This window comes from Temnothorax longispinosus, chromosome 5 (genome assembly GCF_030848805.1).
Source record: "Temnothorax longispinosus isolate EJ_2023e chromosome 5, Tlon_JGU_v1, whole genome shotgun sequence".
NCBI classification, from domain to species: domain Eukaryota; kingdom Metazoa; phylum Arthropoda; class Insecta; order Hymenoptera; family Formicidae; genus Temnothorax; species Temnothorax longispinosus.
This window is the reverse complement of record NC_092362.1, coordinates 17,756,904-17,774,277: the sequence shown is the minus strand read 5'-3', so window position 1 is coordinate 17,774,277 and position 17,374 is coordinate 17,756,904. Positions and strand designations below refer to the sequence as shown.

At 42.8% G+C, this 17,374-nt stretch overlaps 1 protein-coding gene across 10 annotated transcripts in view; it reads right to left on the bottom strand.

Annotated features, from left to right (window-relative positions):
* Nucleotides 1-3,413: 3,413 nt before the first annotated feature.
* The window catches only part of Hiw (MYC binding protein highwire), a 175,329-nt gene continuing 161,368 nt past the window's right edge, over nucleotides 3,414-17,374 (bottom strand). The window contains exons 17-41 of one of the 10 annotated variants that reach the window (XM_071778807.1): nucleotides 15,096-15,318; nucleotides 14,640-15,002; nucleotides 14,284-14,490; nucleotides 13,829-14,034; nucleotides 13,616-13,766; nucleotides 13,188-13,542; nucleotides 12,929-13,109; nucleotides 12,451-12,641; nucleotides 12,261-12,287; nucleotides 12,002-12,067; nucleotides 11,545-11,634; nucleotides 10,944-11,173; nucleotides 9,255-10,799; nucleotides 9,010-9,181; nucleotides 8,534-8,919; nucleotides 8,320-8,449; nucleotides 7,848-8,254; nucleotides 7,655-7,769; nucleotides 7,297-7,487; nucleotides 6,798-7,223; nucleotides 6,346-6,717; nucleotides 6,060-6,284; nucleotides 5,215-5,987; nucleotides 4,766-5,133; nucleotides 3,414-4,687 (exon numbers count right to left, since the gene is read on the bottom strand). In XM_071778807.1, coding sequence (XP_071634908.1) covers nucleotides 4,572-4,687; nucleotides 4,766-5,133; nucleotides 5,215-5,987; nucleotides 6,060-6,284; nucleotides 6,346-6,717; nucleotides 6,798-7,223; nucleotides 7,297-7,487; nucleotides 7,655-7,769; nucleotides 7,848-8,254; nucleotides 8,320-8,449; nucleotides 8,534-8,919; nucleotides 9,010-9,181; nucleotides 9,255-10,799; nucleotides 10,944-11,173; nucleotides 11,545-11,634; nucleotides 12,002-12,067; nucleotides 12,261-12,287; nucleotides 12,451-12,641; nucleotides 12,929-13,109; nucleotides 13,188-13,542; nucleotides 13,616-13,766; nucleotides 13,829-14,034; nucleotides 14,284-14,490; nucleotides 14,640-15,002; nucleotides 15,096-15,318 — 7,516 coding nt within the window. In that variant the 3' untranslated portion in view covers nucleotides 3,414-4,571. The remainder of the gene's footprint in view (nucleotides 4,688-4,765; nucleotides 5,134-5,214; nucleotides 5,988-6,059; nucleotides 6,285-6,345; nucleotides 6,718-6,797; nucleotides 7,224-7,296; nucleotides 7,488-7,654; nucleotides 7,770-7,847; nucleotides 8,255-8,319; nucleotides 8,450-8,533; nucleotides 8,920-9,009; nucleotides 9,182-9,254; nucleotides 10,800-10,943; nucleotides 11,174-11,544; nucleotides 11,635-12,001; nucleotides 12,068-12,260; nucleotides 12,288-12,450; nucleotides 12,642-12,928; nucleotides 13,110-13,187; nucleotides 13,543-13,615; nucleotides 13,767-13,828; nucleotides 14,035-14,283; nucleotides 14,491-14,639; nucleotides 15,003-15,095; nucleotides 15,319-17,374) is intronic. The other 9 variants (XM_071778808.1, XM_071778811.1, XM_071778812.1 and 6 more) reach the window with 9 other exon arrangements.

The following is a 17,374-nucleotide window of genomic DNA, read 5'->3' as shown; positions in this document are numbered from 1 at the left end:
AAGCAATATTTATCCCACCCGAATATACTTTGTATCAATAACGCCGATCCAATTATCGGGCGTGGCGATCGCAACATGTGTTTGGTTGCAGTTCGTAGGTACCTGTACGGCTAAAAATAACGGTATAAGTACGATGCGATCTCTCGTCGCCGAAACTGGTTCCCCGAATGCCTCGGAGAGGCGATTCGATTAAGAGGCGGTCCGCGCGGCGCGTTAAAACCAACCGCGGCTACGGGAAATAATCGTAGAAAGAACGCCTTCATGAATTTTCATATCAAACGAAACGCGGTTCGCGTCCCACGCGATTCGCGGCGAGGTGACAGGTAAAGCACGTGCGTGCACCTTGGTGACAGGTAATTCACTTCGGTGGAAAAACGGTGAGCGTTCTCGCTCATAGGTATACGACCGAGAGATAGGTGCATTGTGTGCATCTAGCGCTTCGTCCAGACGAGCGACAGGCGCGCGTGCTCGATGTTACGACGCGTGCTACGCACGTGTCCGAACCAGTTTCGCTTCGCGACGGCTCCCCCAAGAAGGTTCTCGAGGTGGAGCCTATCGTCGTCTGAGTCGTCTCGTAAATCTCGTTATACAACCCGACGAGATCGCCCGTTCTATTAAACGTTCTTTCGTGTGTCCGATTTCTCGCGTGTCTCACGTGAGAGAAGTTTTATTTTAATTTGTACACAACTGCATTTGACAAATGAATCCCGCTCGTGCTTTAAATAGTTTTACATTGTAATTACGGAGTTTAAGTACCTCTGAGATTTTAGCGCCGATTCGGCTGACACATGCAGCAGAGAAAAACGTTTCGTCTGCGTTAATCTCGATCGCGATACGCAGTCGGGCCATGAGCGAAATCGATTTAAATCTCGAGACGCCGCGTGATTTACCGTTCATCTGCACTGAGCGTAAAACAAAAAAAGAATGAACGAAGAAAAAACATCAGCAGCAAAATCTCGTCGGAATCACGGGACTAAGAGGCTTGATGAATGCGATATTAACATTAACCACCTGTTCGTGCGGACGTCATTACTCGGCAATAAACACACACGTATAAATACAGGTGTTCACATTTTTTTGCGTGTATCTTTGCCCCGAAATTCAAAGCGCGTTCTGCTTTCAAATTTTTCACGCATTCCGTTTCTCTTTTTTTTTCTTAATTAAATAAATATTATTTAATTAGCGTCCCGCACGAAATTTGAAACAATTTCTCTCTCGTATCTGGCTTCAACTATAAACTTTCAAGCGCAACTCTGCAGTAAATTATATTTATATAAATGAAATATGTATAAATAAGTCATGTTTTACAAATTAAATATAAATATAAATTACATTAACCTTTAAATGTGCAATTTTTCGTAGCGTTCTGAGTGTTTTTACAAATAAATAATGATTTTCTGGGCCTTTGCATCTAACAAAAGAAGGGTCAGAAAGACCAGAGAAGGCCCTTTACAAATGTATATACAAGGCCACGCGTTTTCAGTTCGAATTTCATAAAGGAGAGTACACGAAGCATCAGAGCATATATGCAAAGGTTTAAATAAGCTTACTCTATACAAGTTATATGTTACACGCAGAATGTTGAGAAGCAAATATAATTTTCATACATAAACAGAAATTAACCCAGCTCGCAGTTATTTAAATCCGAGATGAAGTCAGGTGTAAAATATTAACCGAAAGGATCTCGAGCCGGCGCACTGGATAACATGTCATGTCGCGACGAGAGTCGTAAATAAAGCAATATCGCGGAGCAGCTAACGGCAGCTGACAGCACGTCCAGTGCCGCACGGTAAGGTGCAATTAAACGCACGTTATGAATGAACCAGCGCAATGTCAGGGACGGTATCTTCCGAGGACGAGGCGACGTCGCGCGCATCCCCCGCGAGCTGACAGAACGCGCCTTGCAAGTGAGGTTAAGACGTCGTCGCGGGGGAGGAAAGTACGAAGCGAAGTGATCGCCGGAGGGCGAACGACCGGAAGTCCGCGCCGTTTTCACGACGAGTTAATTTCCTCGCGGGAATCGCGTGGGACGAGGAATCTCCGAATCTGCTCCGAGTCGCGCGACGACTGAGGGAGAGAGAGAGAGAGAGACTCGCGCGCGATTGACGGCGAAACGTGATTTCGCTGGCGACCGGGGACGCGACCGCTATTCGCGATAAAAATAAACACGGCGATGCCGCGGAGGCTATGACAGCGGAAATGCCGCTGTCAGGGTGGCACGAACGCGCGTAGGAGCAGCTCACACGTCTCCTCGCCCGCTCGCCGTGTCTCCCTCCCTCTCTCTCTTTCTCGGAGCAGAGACGTCTGCCGTGCCGTGTCGGTTCGGTTGTCGCACGACGGGAAACCCGCGCTCGCCGCCGGCGGGCGCGCGACGCGTCTCGGAGATTATGTAACTATTGTTGAACGGCATGTAAATAAAGGCTACTTACCGCTGATCGAGGCGAAAAACGTCAAGATCGCGCGCACACACACACACGTTACACGTTCCGCGGAGACCGCTCGCGGCGCACTGCCGCGCGATGGCGCCCGCGCGTCGCCGCCATCTTGGATCGATCGCCGCCGCGGGCCGCCGCGACCGTCGGCGGTCGACGGCCGATGGCCGGGTGGGACGCGTGAATCCGTGAATTTTCCAACTCGTCCGTGTGCGGAAACAACGATGGAACGATTGTGTGAGAATCTTTTCTATTCTTGCAGATATTCCGTAATTTGCATTTTAAACGAATACGGTAGTATTACACAATAATTGTAATCCGATTAATTCAAACTCAACCGGCAGAAATTACTGAACAGCGAAATTTCAAACTGTGTAATTCGTCCCTAATCTGTAATCTCCTTTCCCACGTATGAAATAACGAGATTAATATTTCTATCCATTAACAAAATAGTACAACGTATTGATAAGTTAATTTCCGATTAAGTCAATGCTTGATCGAATTTATCATGGAAATGCAATATAAATATTATATATAATAATCATAAAACTTCAATTCAACAGAAATTGCTTACAGCAATATCTCTGACTACATAACTCATCGCAAGCTCTCATTTCTCTCTTCACATGTCAACTAATAAAAGAAAATATATATATCTATCCATTTACAAAACATTATTATTTAATAATTTAATCGCTGAATTTATCGCGAAAATGCAATATGATAGCGCGATTGATTTTGCAAAGTTAAAGCTAGGACATTTCAGTTTCAATCTTTTTGTCTCTACATTCCCAGCCAACACAGAATATTCTAATAATATTGTAGCAATAGTATAACATTTGGTTATATTGCAAGAATCTTACACTATTGCTGTTCTGCGTTGCCAGAATTGCAAAGTATACTGTAATCTCGTCTAACGCTAATTCTAATTATTATAGTCACCGATAGTGGAAGTCTCGCGATGCGAAATAAAACGACCCGTTTGATTCTTCGCCATTTAATGTTTTCTTATACATTTAGAACATAAATAACAACAACTAATGCGCGTAACATGTATCACGTCGGTTCATTTGAGAGGGGATTATTGGTGAAACGCAAAATATAGCGAGGTTTCCAAGTTCTGTGTACGATAATAATAAATAAATAGTATAAATCTCGGAACGTATCGGCAAAATGACACTCGCAATTGTCATTTGATTCTTACAAGCTTCTAAGCTTAGAGCGTAAATAGTAACAAACGACGTGCGCACGCAACATTCATATACACGACCATTAAACACAGTTATTTGCGGAAATAATGTATTTGAAATATTATGAGCATCGAGCGAGTAATAGGAATAATATTAAGTGCGTGTACATATACAATAATATACATACACGCGACTGTTGAAAAAGTATAAAAACAAATGAAAATCGCGAAATGCAATTATTAGAGTGACTTGTCAACTGCTTTATCGAGATGCATCCAGACATAAAGGATTTTATATATATGTATATAATTATATAGAATTATATATATAATTATTTGTATATATATACGCATATATACATATATATATATATGTATGTATGTATAATTATATATATTGTATATATAATGTATACAATTATATGTTAATAATATATATATGTATATATAAATTATGTAACCTGATTTTATCTATCATCATCACCCGTTTCTATTATTTAAATGATATTTAGAGTAGCATAAGTTCTTAAATATACATTTCCTTTACATACAATAATTCTCATCCGAGTATCATTTATCGGTACTAAATATTCAATCATTTCTTATAAATAGTACAGAGAATTACATTATTTTACGAAGTAAAATACTTAAAAGTCATAATTGTATATGGATATCTCTATTATATCGTGCATGTGACGTACAATCCAAACTTGCTTCTTGATTTGCATAAGAAAGTTTGATACACAAGCTTACGCGTACTTCTGTCTACCGTCAATAGCTAAATTACTAAATTTACGGAGATAGAAACGGCTTATTCATTACTTAACAGGTATATCCTCTCGCGTCGTAGACTTATCACCGTATTAAAGGGATGCGTTTCATTCTAATATCCTACTGTAATTTGCGTCAATTCCAAATTTTATGAAAAATCACAAAACAGCACTGGAAGCTTAGAACGTGTGCGCGTTGCGGCAAATGCCGCAACCTAGAGCAAACTCTTCTCCAGTCGGTGGATGTTTCACATGCAGTGGACATTCGTCCCCTTCCAGTTGCTTAGCTTTGGGACCTTCGAAAGAAAAAATCAGTGTTATACGTTTGGAAAATAATTACCGTTATGAGAATCAGAAAAGCGTATTTTACGTACCAGCGGGACACATAGGCAGCTCACTCTTCGGAATAGTGGTAACACGCTGAAAGTCATCGTGGCAGGGCTTGCAGAAGTGCGTGGTTCCGAAGCAGAAGAATACCGCCACTGAACAGCAATATCGGCATTTATACTCGAGGAAGTCTGCCCCGTGTTTCGGGCACATCTGTGCCCTTGCCACGTCGCTACAACCGCCGCATACTAGTTCGGCAGGGTCGAACGATTCTCCACCTAACTGTGCGTCGCAGCGTGCCTCGCCACCGTAGTAAGCCTTCTGACACTTGTAGCACACGTAATACGCATACCGTTCCATCGCGTAAGCAGCGGGGTCTTGATAACGACCGCCAGGTGCGAAAGCTCCTTCGGCCCTGCGGAAAAACGAAATAATTTCAATACAATTATATATCACGTCGATCTTATGATGTCAAGTATTGACGAGAAGATATTACTTGTGCAAGCCTTCGTATTCCAAGCGCATTAACGCCTTCCTTCGTACGTCTTCGTAGAGCTCCTTCACAGTTGCCAATTGTTCGGACAATGTCGGATGATCCATCGGTATTTTGCAGATCGGACACAGAGAGAAGCCGAATGTGATTCGTGGTCCCACCCAACGCTTCATCAGGACGTGTCGGCAACAATGCAGATGGAACACGTGGCCGCACTGCAACTGAATCGCCGGTGCGCAAGACAGGGCCTCGGTGAAGCAAATCATGCACATGTCATCGGCGTCCTGTTTCAAATCGGTCCCTGGTAAGCAACGATGGAGACAAGGCAGGCAAGTTCTCTCATTTCTAACACCCCCACAAATGTGACCGCAAGGGTGGACCATGTTACACGCGTTTTTCGCGTGTTCCTGGCAATCGTGATCGGCGCAAATGTTGCCTATTGCTAGTAACCCCGTGTTTCCCGTGGTACCGCAAAATCGACAAATACCAGTAGTGGCGCCAACCGGCTTCCTGGGCGCGCCGTCGCGAAATTCTATCAGTGCCTTCAGCGTCCTGCTATCTGCCAAAGCCAAGATCCAGAAGAGCTTCGTTCGTCCACAACCTTCGTGGAGATCCACCCGTATCGCTTCTTCTTCCTCCTTACACACTTGTCTGAGATGCGTTCTCGTTCTTCTGTGAAGGTGTAGAATTCTATCGCATTCCGCGCACAAATTACCGCAGACGTTACATTGAATAATGGCCGTGGTTTCGTCATCATCGTGATTACTACACGTTGGCTATAAAAAAAAAACAAAGTTAGTTACTCTTACACTGTACATGGTAGTTTGAAAATGCAATGATAATTTTACCCGAGGTGGCAGTGGTTGTCCTTCAGAACCGCTCCATTGACCAGACGACAATCTTTCTACGTGTTCCGAATTCAAAACGCACAGAGAAGCGAGTGCTAACCATAACGTCGGAGATCGAAGGCATTCAGTAGGATCGCGACTTTTCTCGTCCAGTCTAGTTAAGTTTAGGATATTTTCCGCTATAGCCGCTTTCGTTACAGATGCCCATTCGTCCGATAACTTACCCTAATATAAAGAAGAAGACATTAGTTTAAGTATTACAAAACGAACCAATCGTGATACTCACCGATGCCATGTCCTTCAAAAGTTGAATTATCACTTCGGCCAGCTTACGCGTCATGCAGCCCCGTAACCACCATCTCGTTCCAACATAACTTTTCGGATGAATGCTGGTAGCTAACGAAACAGTTTGAAGCGCTTTTCCGTTGTTTTCCTTTCCTTTTACTTTGACTTGCACAGTTAATGCTTTCGCAATACAGCTTAAAAATACATCGAGAATCCCGGCGGAATGTTCGTCGAATTCCGAAGCATGAGTAAAACCGCTATTCGCTGCGGATACGATGCTGAAATCAGTAGGCGGCAGTCGTTCGACGTTTATAACGTTCGCTAGTGTTTCAGGTTTAATTTCGGGCAATATTCGTCGTAAGAGAGATGTTACCTGAAAAATATAAAACAATATATTGTAGCGAAAATTATTTCAAACCTCACATTTAATTTTACAACGCTAATAAAACATACTTGACGTTGCACCCTTGCCGATCCGGTGTGCAATAAGCTCAGTAAATCTTTTAATAACCCAGTCTGATGCGATAAGTAATATTGTCCTACAGAACTACCGCTTAGAGCAAGAACCATAGAAAGCATTTCGAAGCAATAAGTATCGGCCGCTTTTGGAAGATCACTATTGTCGCTCAACACGCTATTAGCGGGCGTCGGCGAACATAAAAGTGTCTCCCATTCTTCTCTCAAGCGTATAGTCTCCTTTCTAATCGCTTGCACGATATGAGTACACACTTGTTTCTGCAAATGTGTTAAATTGCTTCTGCTGAACAATATTCCAACCATATGCTCCCGGAGATCGTTACTGTCCTCCAAATCCTCATTAGCACCTTCCGTCGGTTCCATCTGTTGTTGCTTTTCTCCTTGTATAAGTTTACCAAACACCTGTAATACGCAACGCGACATTGCAGAAAATGTTACAATGAAAGGTAAATTACGAGAAATCATGTCTAGTCACCTGAGATGTGATTAGTCGAAACACCTTCAAAGTTTCTGCCTCGCAATTTCTTTGTTGAATAGTCTGTGCGCTTAGCTGTTTTCCTACTTTCAGAGATCCTCCTTCAATCTCGCCCAGCATTCTGATTTGACGAACTCTCAGAGAGTTATCTGGGCCCTTTAGTTCCATACCCACAACTATATGGCGTTGATCTGTGAAAAAAATTTTACAATCCTAAGAAAATTATATTATTGCATACTGCATATAGAGGGACAGAATTAGCATTCTTGAAAGATACATCTTCTTTGAATATGTTCATGTTTGAATTTTGAATAATGTTCATCTTATTACATTAATAACTATAATTTTTTTATATTACCAGTGATGGGGCAATTAATCCAACCAGCTGATCTACTTTCGATCTCTACAGATCTTAATTTTATCATCTCGTCGGGGTTGACACCAGACAGGAAAGTTACGCTGGATACTTTATGCTTGTGAATAAATTTCAAATTAGACAAATATTATTTGACAAAAGCACGTCAGTTTTATGGGGAAAAAAAAGAACTTACTGTTAAATCGCGGCAATTATCGATGTGTACATACAACATCCTGGGTAAAGAGTGAGCGCCACAGAGAATTGTAATCACTTTAGTTTTATTACGATCTTCGTCTCCAGATTCCCAAAATGTTTCTGTTGAATTGTCTGTTAGGCTACCAATCATGGCTTGTCTACTAGAGGCTTTGATCTCAACGCTGGACGTTAAGTCTTTCAAAGCTTCTACCCAACTGCTTATCTGTTGTGAAACTGTCGACTGATGGCTCTCGTGCATACTCATCGTAACATCTTCTTCTTCTTCGGATCGTGAGAGAATTTTACTGATGTTGCTAAATACGTGACTTCTATGTAGAAACATATGATCTGCTGGCGTAAATCGAATACCCCAACATCGAATCGCAGCTTGTTGTAACGGAGATCCTATAAATTAATATTATTATAGTATATTTATTAAATATTTTTTTTAATTTGCTGAAGCAACTTACCAAGTGGTGGTAATAGCATTAAATCCGCAATTGTTTGCAGTAAAGTATGAAACACAATAGGTAGCGGATGTACGGACTCTCCGGCTATTACTAAATCACTTAGAGGATGCTCGCTGACACCAATCATATCCTACAAATTAAAGTATATTATAATATTAAATATCATATTCGTTTACATTAACAAATAAATTCTTATTAAAAATATATCACTTACGTGATCTTCCTTCTTCTCTGTTCGGTTATCATCATCGTTCGCATCTGTACTGTCAGAAGGAACAACCGGTGTAAGAGACGAGACGAACCACCAAAGTAAGTCGTGCAAACAAATTGGTTGCGTCACGCTTCTCAAAAGCCAATTTAACGCCTGCATCGCGTAAACTCGACAGGCGGCACGGCGCAACGCTTGCTTCATCGCAAGCTGCAGATGTTGCAAGTTGTGCTGTTGAAGAACGAACAACATTACAGGTCTCATGAGAATCTCTATCCGATCGTTACTCGCTACTTCGGTTTGACTAGTGGATACTATAGCAGATTGATCCATTGATGGCACTAGTTTCTGCAGTGCAGCGGATGGATAACATAGAAGCGAAGAACCCGCCTCTGAAAAGTAACAAAATACATTATCAATATTTATTCAGGAAAAAATTATCTCCGGCTTATTTGTAATTATCATTTAAAGTAAAATCGTACCGTTATTCATTTCGCTACTGCTGTTATTTCGTTTCCTCATCATAACGACTCTACCATCGTTACTATTTCTGGCCCAAGGTGCACCGGTAGACATAGATACCGATCTATGAAACGTGCTACGATTTTTGCCGCTTTCATTATCACTATCACTCGTTGGATATTCTGATAATGGCTGCAAGTAAGATGATGATAATTAAAGCGATGCCGATTATTATAAATAGAAAAAAAGAAGAATATTTCTTTACCCTGCCGTTTGTATTGTTAAACGTGCCGCTGTTTCCTTCATAATTATTTTGTTGTCCATTTTCACGTCTCAGAGTTTCTTCGTAATACCTTTCGTCGTGACTCTGCGAGTGATGAACACCTAAGGCTTGCAAACATTGAAATGGTCCAGTTGGCGGAAATGGTCCTGTTGCCTCGGGAGGACTATAATTCTCAGCTACGGACGATAAAGTCTGTGACGGTCGTCTCTGTTGTTTAGGGATATTAAAGCCAGAAGCGCTAGCCAGATCCAACAGAAACATCGCATTGTTCTTCATAATTATGTGAGTTTCGTTTCCGCCGGGACTATTAATCGGAGATAAGACTTTGCTCGTGCCGTTCTTTCTTTTGGAAATCCCGCTGACAAATTTCTTCGCAAACTTACTCTTTCTAGCTTTCAGATATTTATCTCTACACGTGTCACAGATTAGATACCACGAGCTACCACCGACCCCGCCATCGCCGCAATTGCCTGCCCACCCCACGCAATAATTTCCGCCACTGTTGTATCCTTTTCCGCCCGCGTGCCAGCCGCAGCCTGGATGCATCATCTTCATATGATAAGTGACTGGATGTGGGAACATCAAGCCACAAAGTTCACAGATAGTCTCGCGTTCAATTCCCGCTAAAACCTCAGACGCGTTTGCTCTGCCGATAGGCTTCCATTCCTTCTTCTTCCGGCTGCCTTTCTTCTCACGTTCTTTCACTTTCTCCTCTCTAGGACGTTTCTCCGGGATCGGTCGTTTCGCCAGCTTTATCGTTTGTATCTGCGATATGGGACTGGGCAGAATTGATTGTTGTTCGATGGCTTGCAGGCAATTAGTACTGAGTTCTTCCCATAGAAAAACTAGGCTCTTTAACGCCGGTGGTAGTACTGCGACCGTATGAAATTCAGGCAGGGAACTAAGCTTGCCCGTACTCGCCTGAATTTCTTCTTTGATCGTGATCTCCTGCTTTTTCCTACTTCTATTGGCATTAGCATTTGCGGCTGAACGCGTGAGAGTCTCCAACGTGCTGGGCTGAATGTGCAAATAATTCCCGGCGTTCGTCACCTCGACGGAGTGTCTCTGACGTGCTTTTTGCTCCTGTTGCTGTTTATCGCTGGATTGCACCATGGTTTGCCTGGTTACGACCAGTGCACCCTGTTTCGGTAAACTAGGGTGAAACTTAAGGAAACTAGCGCAAGCCATGGCATCGTGTACAATTCCCTCGTGCCACAAAAACGCAGCGAAAACAGCTCTCAGGCACTCCGCCACGGAAGGACTGATCGCTTCTTTCACCTTGTCTTTACATAAATTTAGAGTACGATTAGGACTAGGACTCTGTTGAGCGTTGGCGGGTGACATGGCACGTTTTGCTCTCGTTTTCACGGCTTTCATGTGATCTCTCCTGTTCATTTTCGGCGAGTGTCGCTCGTCCTTTACTCCGGATGAACCGATGTTGAAATGACCCTTCATAGCCGTCGTAGCGCTCTCGGGGCTTGTCTGCGTTTGCGCTTGAGATACCTTGCGCGGACTTTCTTGCGAATCCTTTAAGAAACAATATACTTCTCAATTCTTTATATAATTCTATAGACGCTATTATATATGAAAGTCTTCTCACGTGTCTTTTCTATCGAGAAAGATAAGCGTTTAAGCTTATCGGAAAGAAGGCTTTTACGCTACATTACTTACAGCACATTCCTTCTTGGGAGTGTCGGGCGGACTAGCTATGCTGCCCTCAGATCTCATATGTAAAGAACTGCAACTTGGACTCGGTGATAGATCACGCGTATTGGCAGTAGTGCTAATACCGCTCGGTGACTGTGATGGATCTCTCGTCAGGCTGCTAACCAAGGCACTTGTATCGCTTTGCGTTGAGCCGCGACGTTGCGACGTTATGCTGTCAACCATCCCTCCTGACACTTTAAAAGAAAAACAACAATAATGTATTAACAATCAAGTTGCACAATTTTCGGAAGATACATATTTCGGATATTTAATTCAGATGGCAAGGATATCGGTTTCTCACCTTACTGGTAGTGACAGAGCAAGACATTTACAACATTCGCTTATTACAATTCATTCAAAGAGTTTAAATCGTGCAGACTCTTCGTGCGAACGTGTTGAAAATTAAAAGTTTCAAAGGATATGTAATATGTATCTTGATATGTATTAAAGTGTAAAAATAATAGCAATATGGAATCTTACAGCTTGTACTATAACTGTTTGTAGTATAAATCTCAATGTATTGTAAACTGGGATAGGGTGAATTAGCGTGTATTAGTGATCTTACCTAACGGGGAGAGGCCGACACTTCGGGGGGAGCCGCAGAGTACAGGGCTGCTACTCATACTCTCTCCCCCTCCTATCGCGCTTCTCCCACCTAATAATTTTGATTAATTGTAGTATATTTATGTTGTGTCGAGTATATCTTAATCGCAAAGCTTTATCACATTCTCGGATTGCGCAATAAAGAGTTTACTTTGTGCGTATGTAATCAGTCGTATCATGCGTGTGCAAAGAACGAAACGATGTCGCGTGCCATTCCGATTACAACTACGTTATCGCGCATGCATAATACGATATCGTAATATTCACTGATCAATACAAAGTGAATTCTATCGTGCCATCAATCCTATATGTAAAGTAAATGGTGATAATTACAAGAAATCTCCGAAGATACAGAAATTGTGCACTATTCGATATCTTACAACTCCAGTACGGTAATTCAATAGGATAGCAGCGAGTACCTGGTGCGTTAACAGCAGGAGGGAAGAGGCAATTGCCAGAAACAGCTGGCTGTCGACTGGACCCAGCTAAGATCAACATGACTAATTTGTTTTAACTAATCCATATAGAGCGTATTCAATATCATAGTTAATATAATTGTCTAAAATTGTTCTATTATCTATCGTATATTTTATTATAATATTACTATATCAAATATTATGTCTTTATTCTAATACACAATAGAGAAAAAATACGTGAATACATAAAATATTATCTTACAAGTATCAGCATCCGTTCTCACAGCTTCTGAAATAATTTCATTTTCAAAGCGATTGTAATGCCAAATTATACAAAAGTACACACACGGACGTATAATGTTAGAAATGAATTATAGAAATAAATCAGAGAGAGTTTGATAGAGAAATGATGATCACACGTATTCAACGCAATGCAAGTAACACATACGTACCGGGTATTGGGACTGGACTGGAAGAAGGGCTGTAAAATCTTGGTGACCCACCTTGGGGATTCTTTGGCGAAGAACTTCTTGACATTCGCCGCGGAGTTTCTGGCGGTGTCGCTCCATTGCCATTTGCGCGGCTCTCTCCCATCGCTTTTACCAACTCCTTCACAGATACGCCCATGAATTCAGAAAAATCTCTGAAAATCATTAATAATACATGCTAAGATGGATACTCGTATATTAATAGGAAATTTTTAATTTAAAAAATTTAAGAATTTGCAATTTATGATAAGAAGAAGCAATATGACTTAACTTTTATGCACGAAAAAATCGATAATCTCGAAGTTCATGTATGAAACTCAAAAGAAATTTTTAAAATTCAAAAAAAACTGCATAAATAAATCCTTTAACTTGAAAAAATTGCACTCCATTGAAGATTGAAATATTAAAAACTTTTCAGAAGAATACACATGCGAATAAATACCTGCCCGGAGAACTTCTTTTCTCTCTATGACATTTGTCATCCCCTCTCAGCCATTTTTGAAGAGCACTAAATTTTCCTCCGCCACCTTCTCTTTCCCGTTCCTTCGCTACTCTTTCCTTGGAGTGAGGTTTCGGGAACTTTGGCGTGCCATCAGCTTTTTCTGGTGTGAAGCGTTCGCTCCCTAAAGCACATACATTTAAAAAGTGTTTGAATGCAACAAGTTATTTAATTGGATTTCTTTTTACGATGATATGTATACCTGGGGAGTCGTGTTGATTGTACGAGCCAAAAACAAATGGGTTTGTGTTGCAACCATCAATAGATTCCGCCGTATCTGGTGTGTAATTTTGCGTGGTAAAGTTGAAGCCTTCATGACTAACGGAAGGTACGGAAAAATCAAAACCTTTATTACTTGGTGATAGGGCCGGGTCCGGTATCATCGGCTTCTTCTCAATCGGATCGTTTTCTAACTCCTGCTCGAGTTTCATATAAATTACGCTGGTCTGTTTATTAATCGCAAGCGACCATGCCTCTACGCCTCGACCCTTATCGAAGCAATATTTCGCCACTGAATCATCATCGATGCGCACCCAAGTTCCTTCGTGATTTACGCACTGTAAGAGATGAATCACGAAGTGCCATATAAAAGGAGAGATGCGGGTACTTAACAGTAATAGATCAACTTACATATTCTTGAACTGTCACGGTATTTCCAAGCGCTAACATTCCGATCGGCGCGCCTTTCAAGCTCGGTTTGCTTCTAATGTTGTGTCCGGAAGCCCCACATTTCACGACTATCATACTTCTTCCGGCGTCGAAAGTTACCGTTTTTCTCTTGCTGCAAGCATTAAATTAGGAAATGGTCGAAAATGGATGACAAATGAGACATTTCTTACGTACTCATCGCTAGTGTCAGGACGTTTCCGCAAAATAGTCTCCTTGATGACTTGATCCAAAATGGATTTTGGTTCCTCCACAGGGAGAAGCAGAGTTTTTCCTAAATGTTGATTGTATTGTAAGCACCAGGCCTCAAGATGACTACTATTACAGTATTCCTTGATCGTCTCTGCGTTTAATCGCAACCAGACACCATCGTCATTATGAATCTAGCCAGACGAAAGCAGAAAGAATTTATTATCTTAAACACTTGAACATTAAATTCGTCTTAAAAATGTGTAGAGAAATAATTTAAATGGAAATTGTACAAGATAAGAATATACAAAATATTTTTTCCGATTTTGCTTCCCGATATCTTCGATTTTAACGAAAATGTTTTATTTGTTCGTCCTTAGAGCAAGCTTTAAAATAAATTCAATATTAAAGCGTCAGTAATTAAAGCTTGTTAATGGTATTACCTCATCAACGAAAGCTATAGTGCCGTTAACCGAGACGAATCCAATCTGTTCGCTTTGCAGCGACGGATGGGCTCGTATTCTCAAGCCGGCGCTGTTCTTCGCTACGAATTTTCTGAGTCTGCTCGGCTGAAGCTGAGGCTTTTTAACAATGTTCTGAGTGGGTGGTTGCATGCCTTGCGGAGGTTCCTTCACCTCGACTTTGTAATTCTAAATAAAGCGGAATTGAATTAGTCTACCTAAAGCCTATTTTAATTTCAAAAGCTTATTTCCGACTACAAAAGCAGAAATTAGAATTGAATTCCGTCTAGCCCTGAATATCACGAGTATTCTCGGGAGATAAATGATCTACTACGCACATCCTCCATGTTGTAACCATCCACCGTAATCATCAGCGAGTACCATCCGACGGAGGATGGGGTCCACGTAGCGCTGTAACTTCCATCGCCGTTAGGCCTGACCAGCATACTCTCGCTCGACCTCTTCACGGCGGGTGACATGAATCTCAGTTCCTCGAACGAGTAATTCTGATAGGCCTTCATGATGGTAATGGCGTAGAAGCACATTTTGTTGTTGATGGTCACCTCGTACGGAACGTCCAAGGATGGTTGCGGGTGACCGCCAAATGTCATGGGGTCCGGTTGGGAGACACGACGGATCTTTCTACTCTGGTCGGAGTCCGTGATATCCGTCTTGTCGATCGGCACCGCTTTGACTTCGATCTGTAAAGAGATGATTTGCGTTCTCGACATATATCTTAGAACTTCACCCGATGCCGCGTGCTTCGCATCGCGATATCCGAGAAGGAGAAATACCTTCAATCCGGGCACGTGCACCACTTCGCCGTATTGATCTCTCGTGAGTACGGTGACGATGGCTGGCCATCCGCATCTCATTTCTTCTCGTGAATATAACGCCTCGCATTGAGTGGGATCCACGAAGCTGTCCGGTTGCAGCCATCGCGCGAGTCTGCCGCCGCTGGTGCCGGCCGAGCAGGAGACAAAATCGCGCAGGAATAGACGTTCGTTCGAGTGACAACTGAAAATAGCACGGGTGCGGAATTTTAGAAAGATTGAAAAGACGTCCCCTTTCTCTCGCTCTCATAAAAATTAATTTTTTATATCGCTAGATCTATATATACAGCTACAACTGTGTTTAACACTAATTAATTCTGTCCTTCTTTTCGTATTGCAACTCGCAATTTATCACGTACACATTTATGAACTTCGATCGTTCAATATAAAATCTAGTAACAATACAAAAGTCTTTTATTCTGAATATACGAAATGTACAAGTTGCACGTCAACTTAATCGTGTATTTTGGTTAAGCAATATGACATAAAATTACGTACAAGAATAGTGAGCGGAGAATTTCTGCTAAAACTTTTAGTCTTTCGTTAGTCACATTAGAAGGATAAAATAGACTACAACGTCGGGAATATCAGACCATCGTAATGAAATGTATCGGAATATAAAACATCACGAGAGTTCGCGAGGATTCATCTTTATTACGAAATCTCGGTCTGAACCCATCACGAATACAAGGGACGGCAGCGAGTACGGTTCGTTAAAACGAGTTTGAGAATCGCGATGCCCCTAATTGGTCGGTGCCTCATATCGCGGATCCCGTCCGGGTGGATCGCGGAATAGAGGACGATGCTCCTCCGTCAGTCAGACAATCGTCGCTTCCCCATCGTTCGGACTCGTCGGGCTCATCCCTAATAAGGCGCAATCACGCCGTTCTCCTCTCCACGAGTCCACGTCGACGTGATCCGCGCCTCGCTACCTATGTACAGCGGAGTCGACCCCGTGTTTTTACCGCGTCGCGAGAACCGGTATTCTGGGAAAATCACGCGCGCGAAAGGTCTCGCGAGAGTTCAGTCATTACGGTATCGCCGCGTGAAAAATAAGGGTCTAATTAAAATTAACGGCGAACGGGAAACCTCGACATTTTCTATGACGACTTCTCCGCCGTTGATGAATCTACGATGCGTCGAACGCAATAAGCAAAAACTTAATTAAACTCCGGTATGACGAGCATGTGTAACTCCTTTCAGACCTGTATTATTTTTTATGAAAAGAAATCTGAACGTACGACGAATCATCACTGCGCGATTGAAATGATTCCTGGAGTTCTTAAAGAACTTTCGTCGAGGTAAATAAAATGGAGAAGAGTATGAGATTCATGTTTATGTTGCCTTTCTTGAACTACATTCGAGGTTGTTTTATTTCATTTAAACTGATATGTATGATCAATTTTGGGACCGTTCCAACAGACCTCACCCCCAGAGTCAGAAGGCGTTAAACTCCGATAATACCCCGAGTCACGACGACGACCTCAGGACTTCGGGTGGTTTGCGGTATCAAATCATATAACGAATGTAATTTTCACGCAGTCAGATATAAACGTCGCGGAAGCAGGGCGCTTTCGCCATCGATCATAGTCACGATGAAAAAGATGAACGAGCGGCACGCCAAAGATAATAGACGCCCAGAGGAGGACGAGCCGGCATAATGCGCGAGAGATCGCAGCCCCGAGGACCGGGAGGAGATCGGGAGCGTGCGGCTTTAAAGATCGGTATCCACGTGACGTACAGCCGGTACGTGACCATTTCGGAAATGGGCACTTCGCGGACGACGTCGCCGCCGCTGCCGCATCGCCGCGTTCCTCCCGGCCTGGAGGAGTAGCGCGTTATGAATGAATGGACGACGTCGGACGTGTACGCGGGGCCCGGAGGAAACACGCGCAATTTCTCATGGGAAATTAAATGGTCGGGTTTCCGCTCATAAACCGAAAAGCTACGACGGTAGCAGGGCGTTTTAGGGAAACGCTATCTGCTGCCACGAAGAGCGACGAGGGCGACGGACAGCCGTCCTCCGGACCCTAGGCTGTCTCCGTTTTTACGGGTATACCACCCTCTTCCCCCGCGTCGCGTATTTCCGGCGACGATGGCTCGCGCCCGCTTTTTGTCGCCTGCAACGTATCTTCCCTCGCTCTCGACAAGAAAAGCGTAATCGCGGAGATTACCGGCGCGGGGCTTAACGGGATCGCGGAAAAATCACGAACGCCCGCACAAAAATCCGCGCGATATTC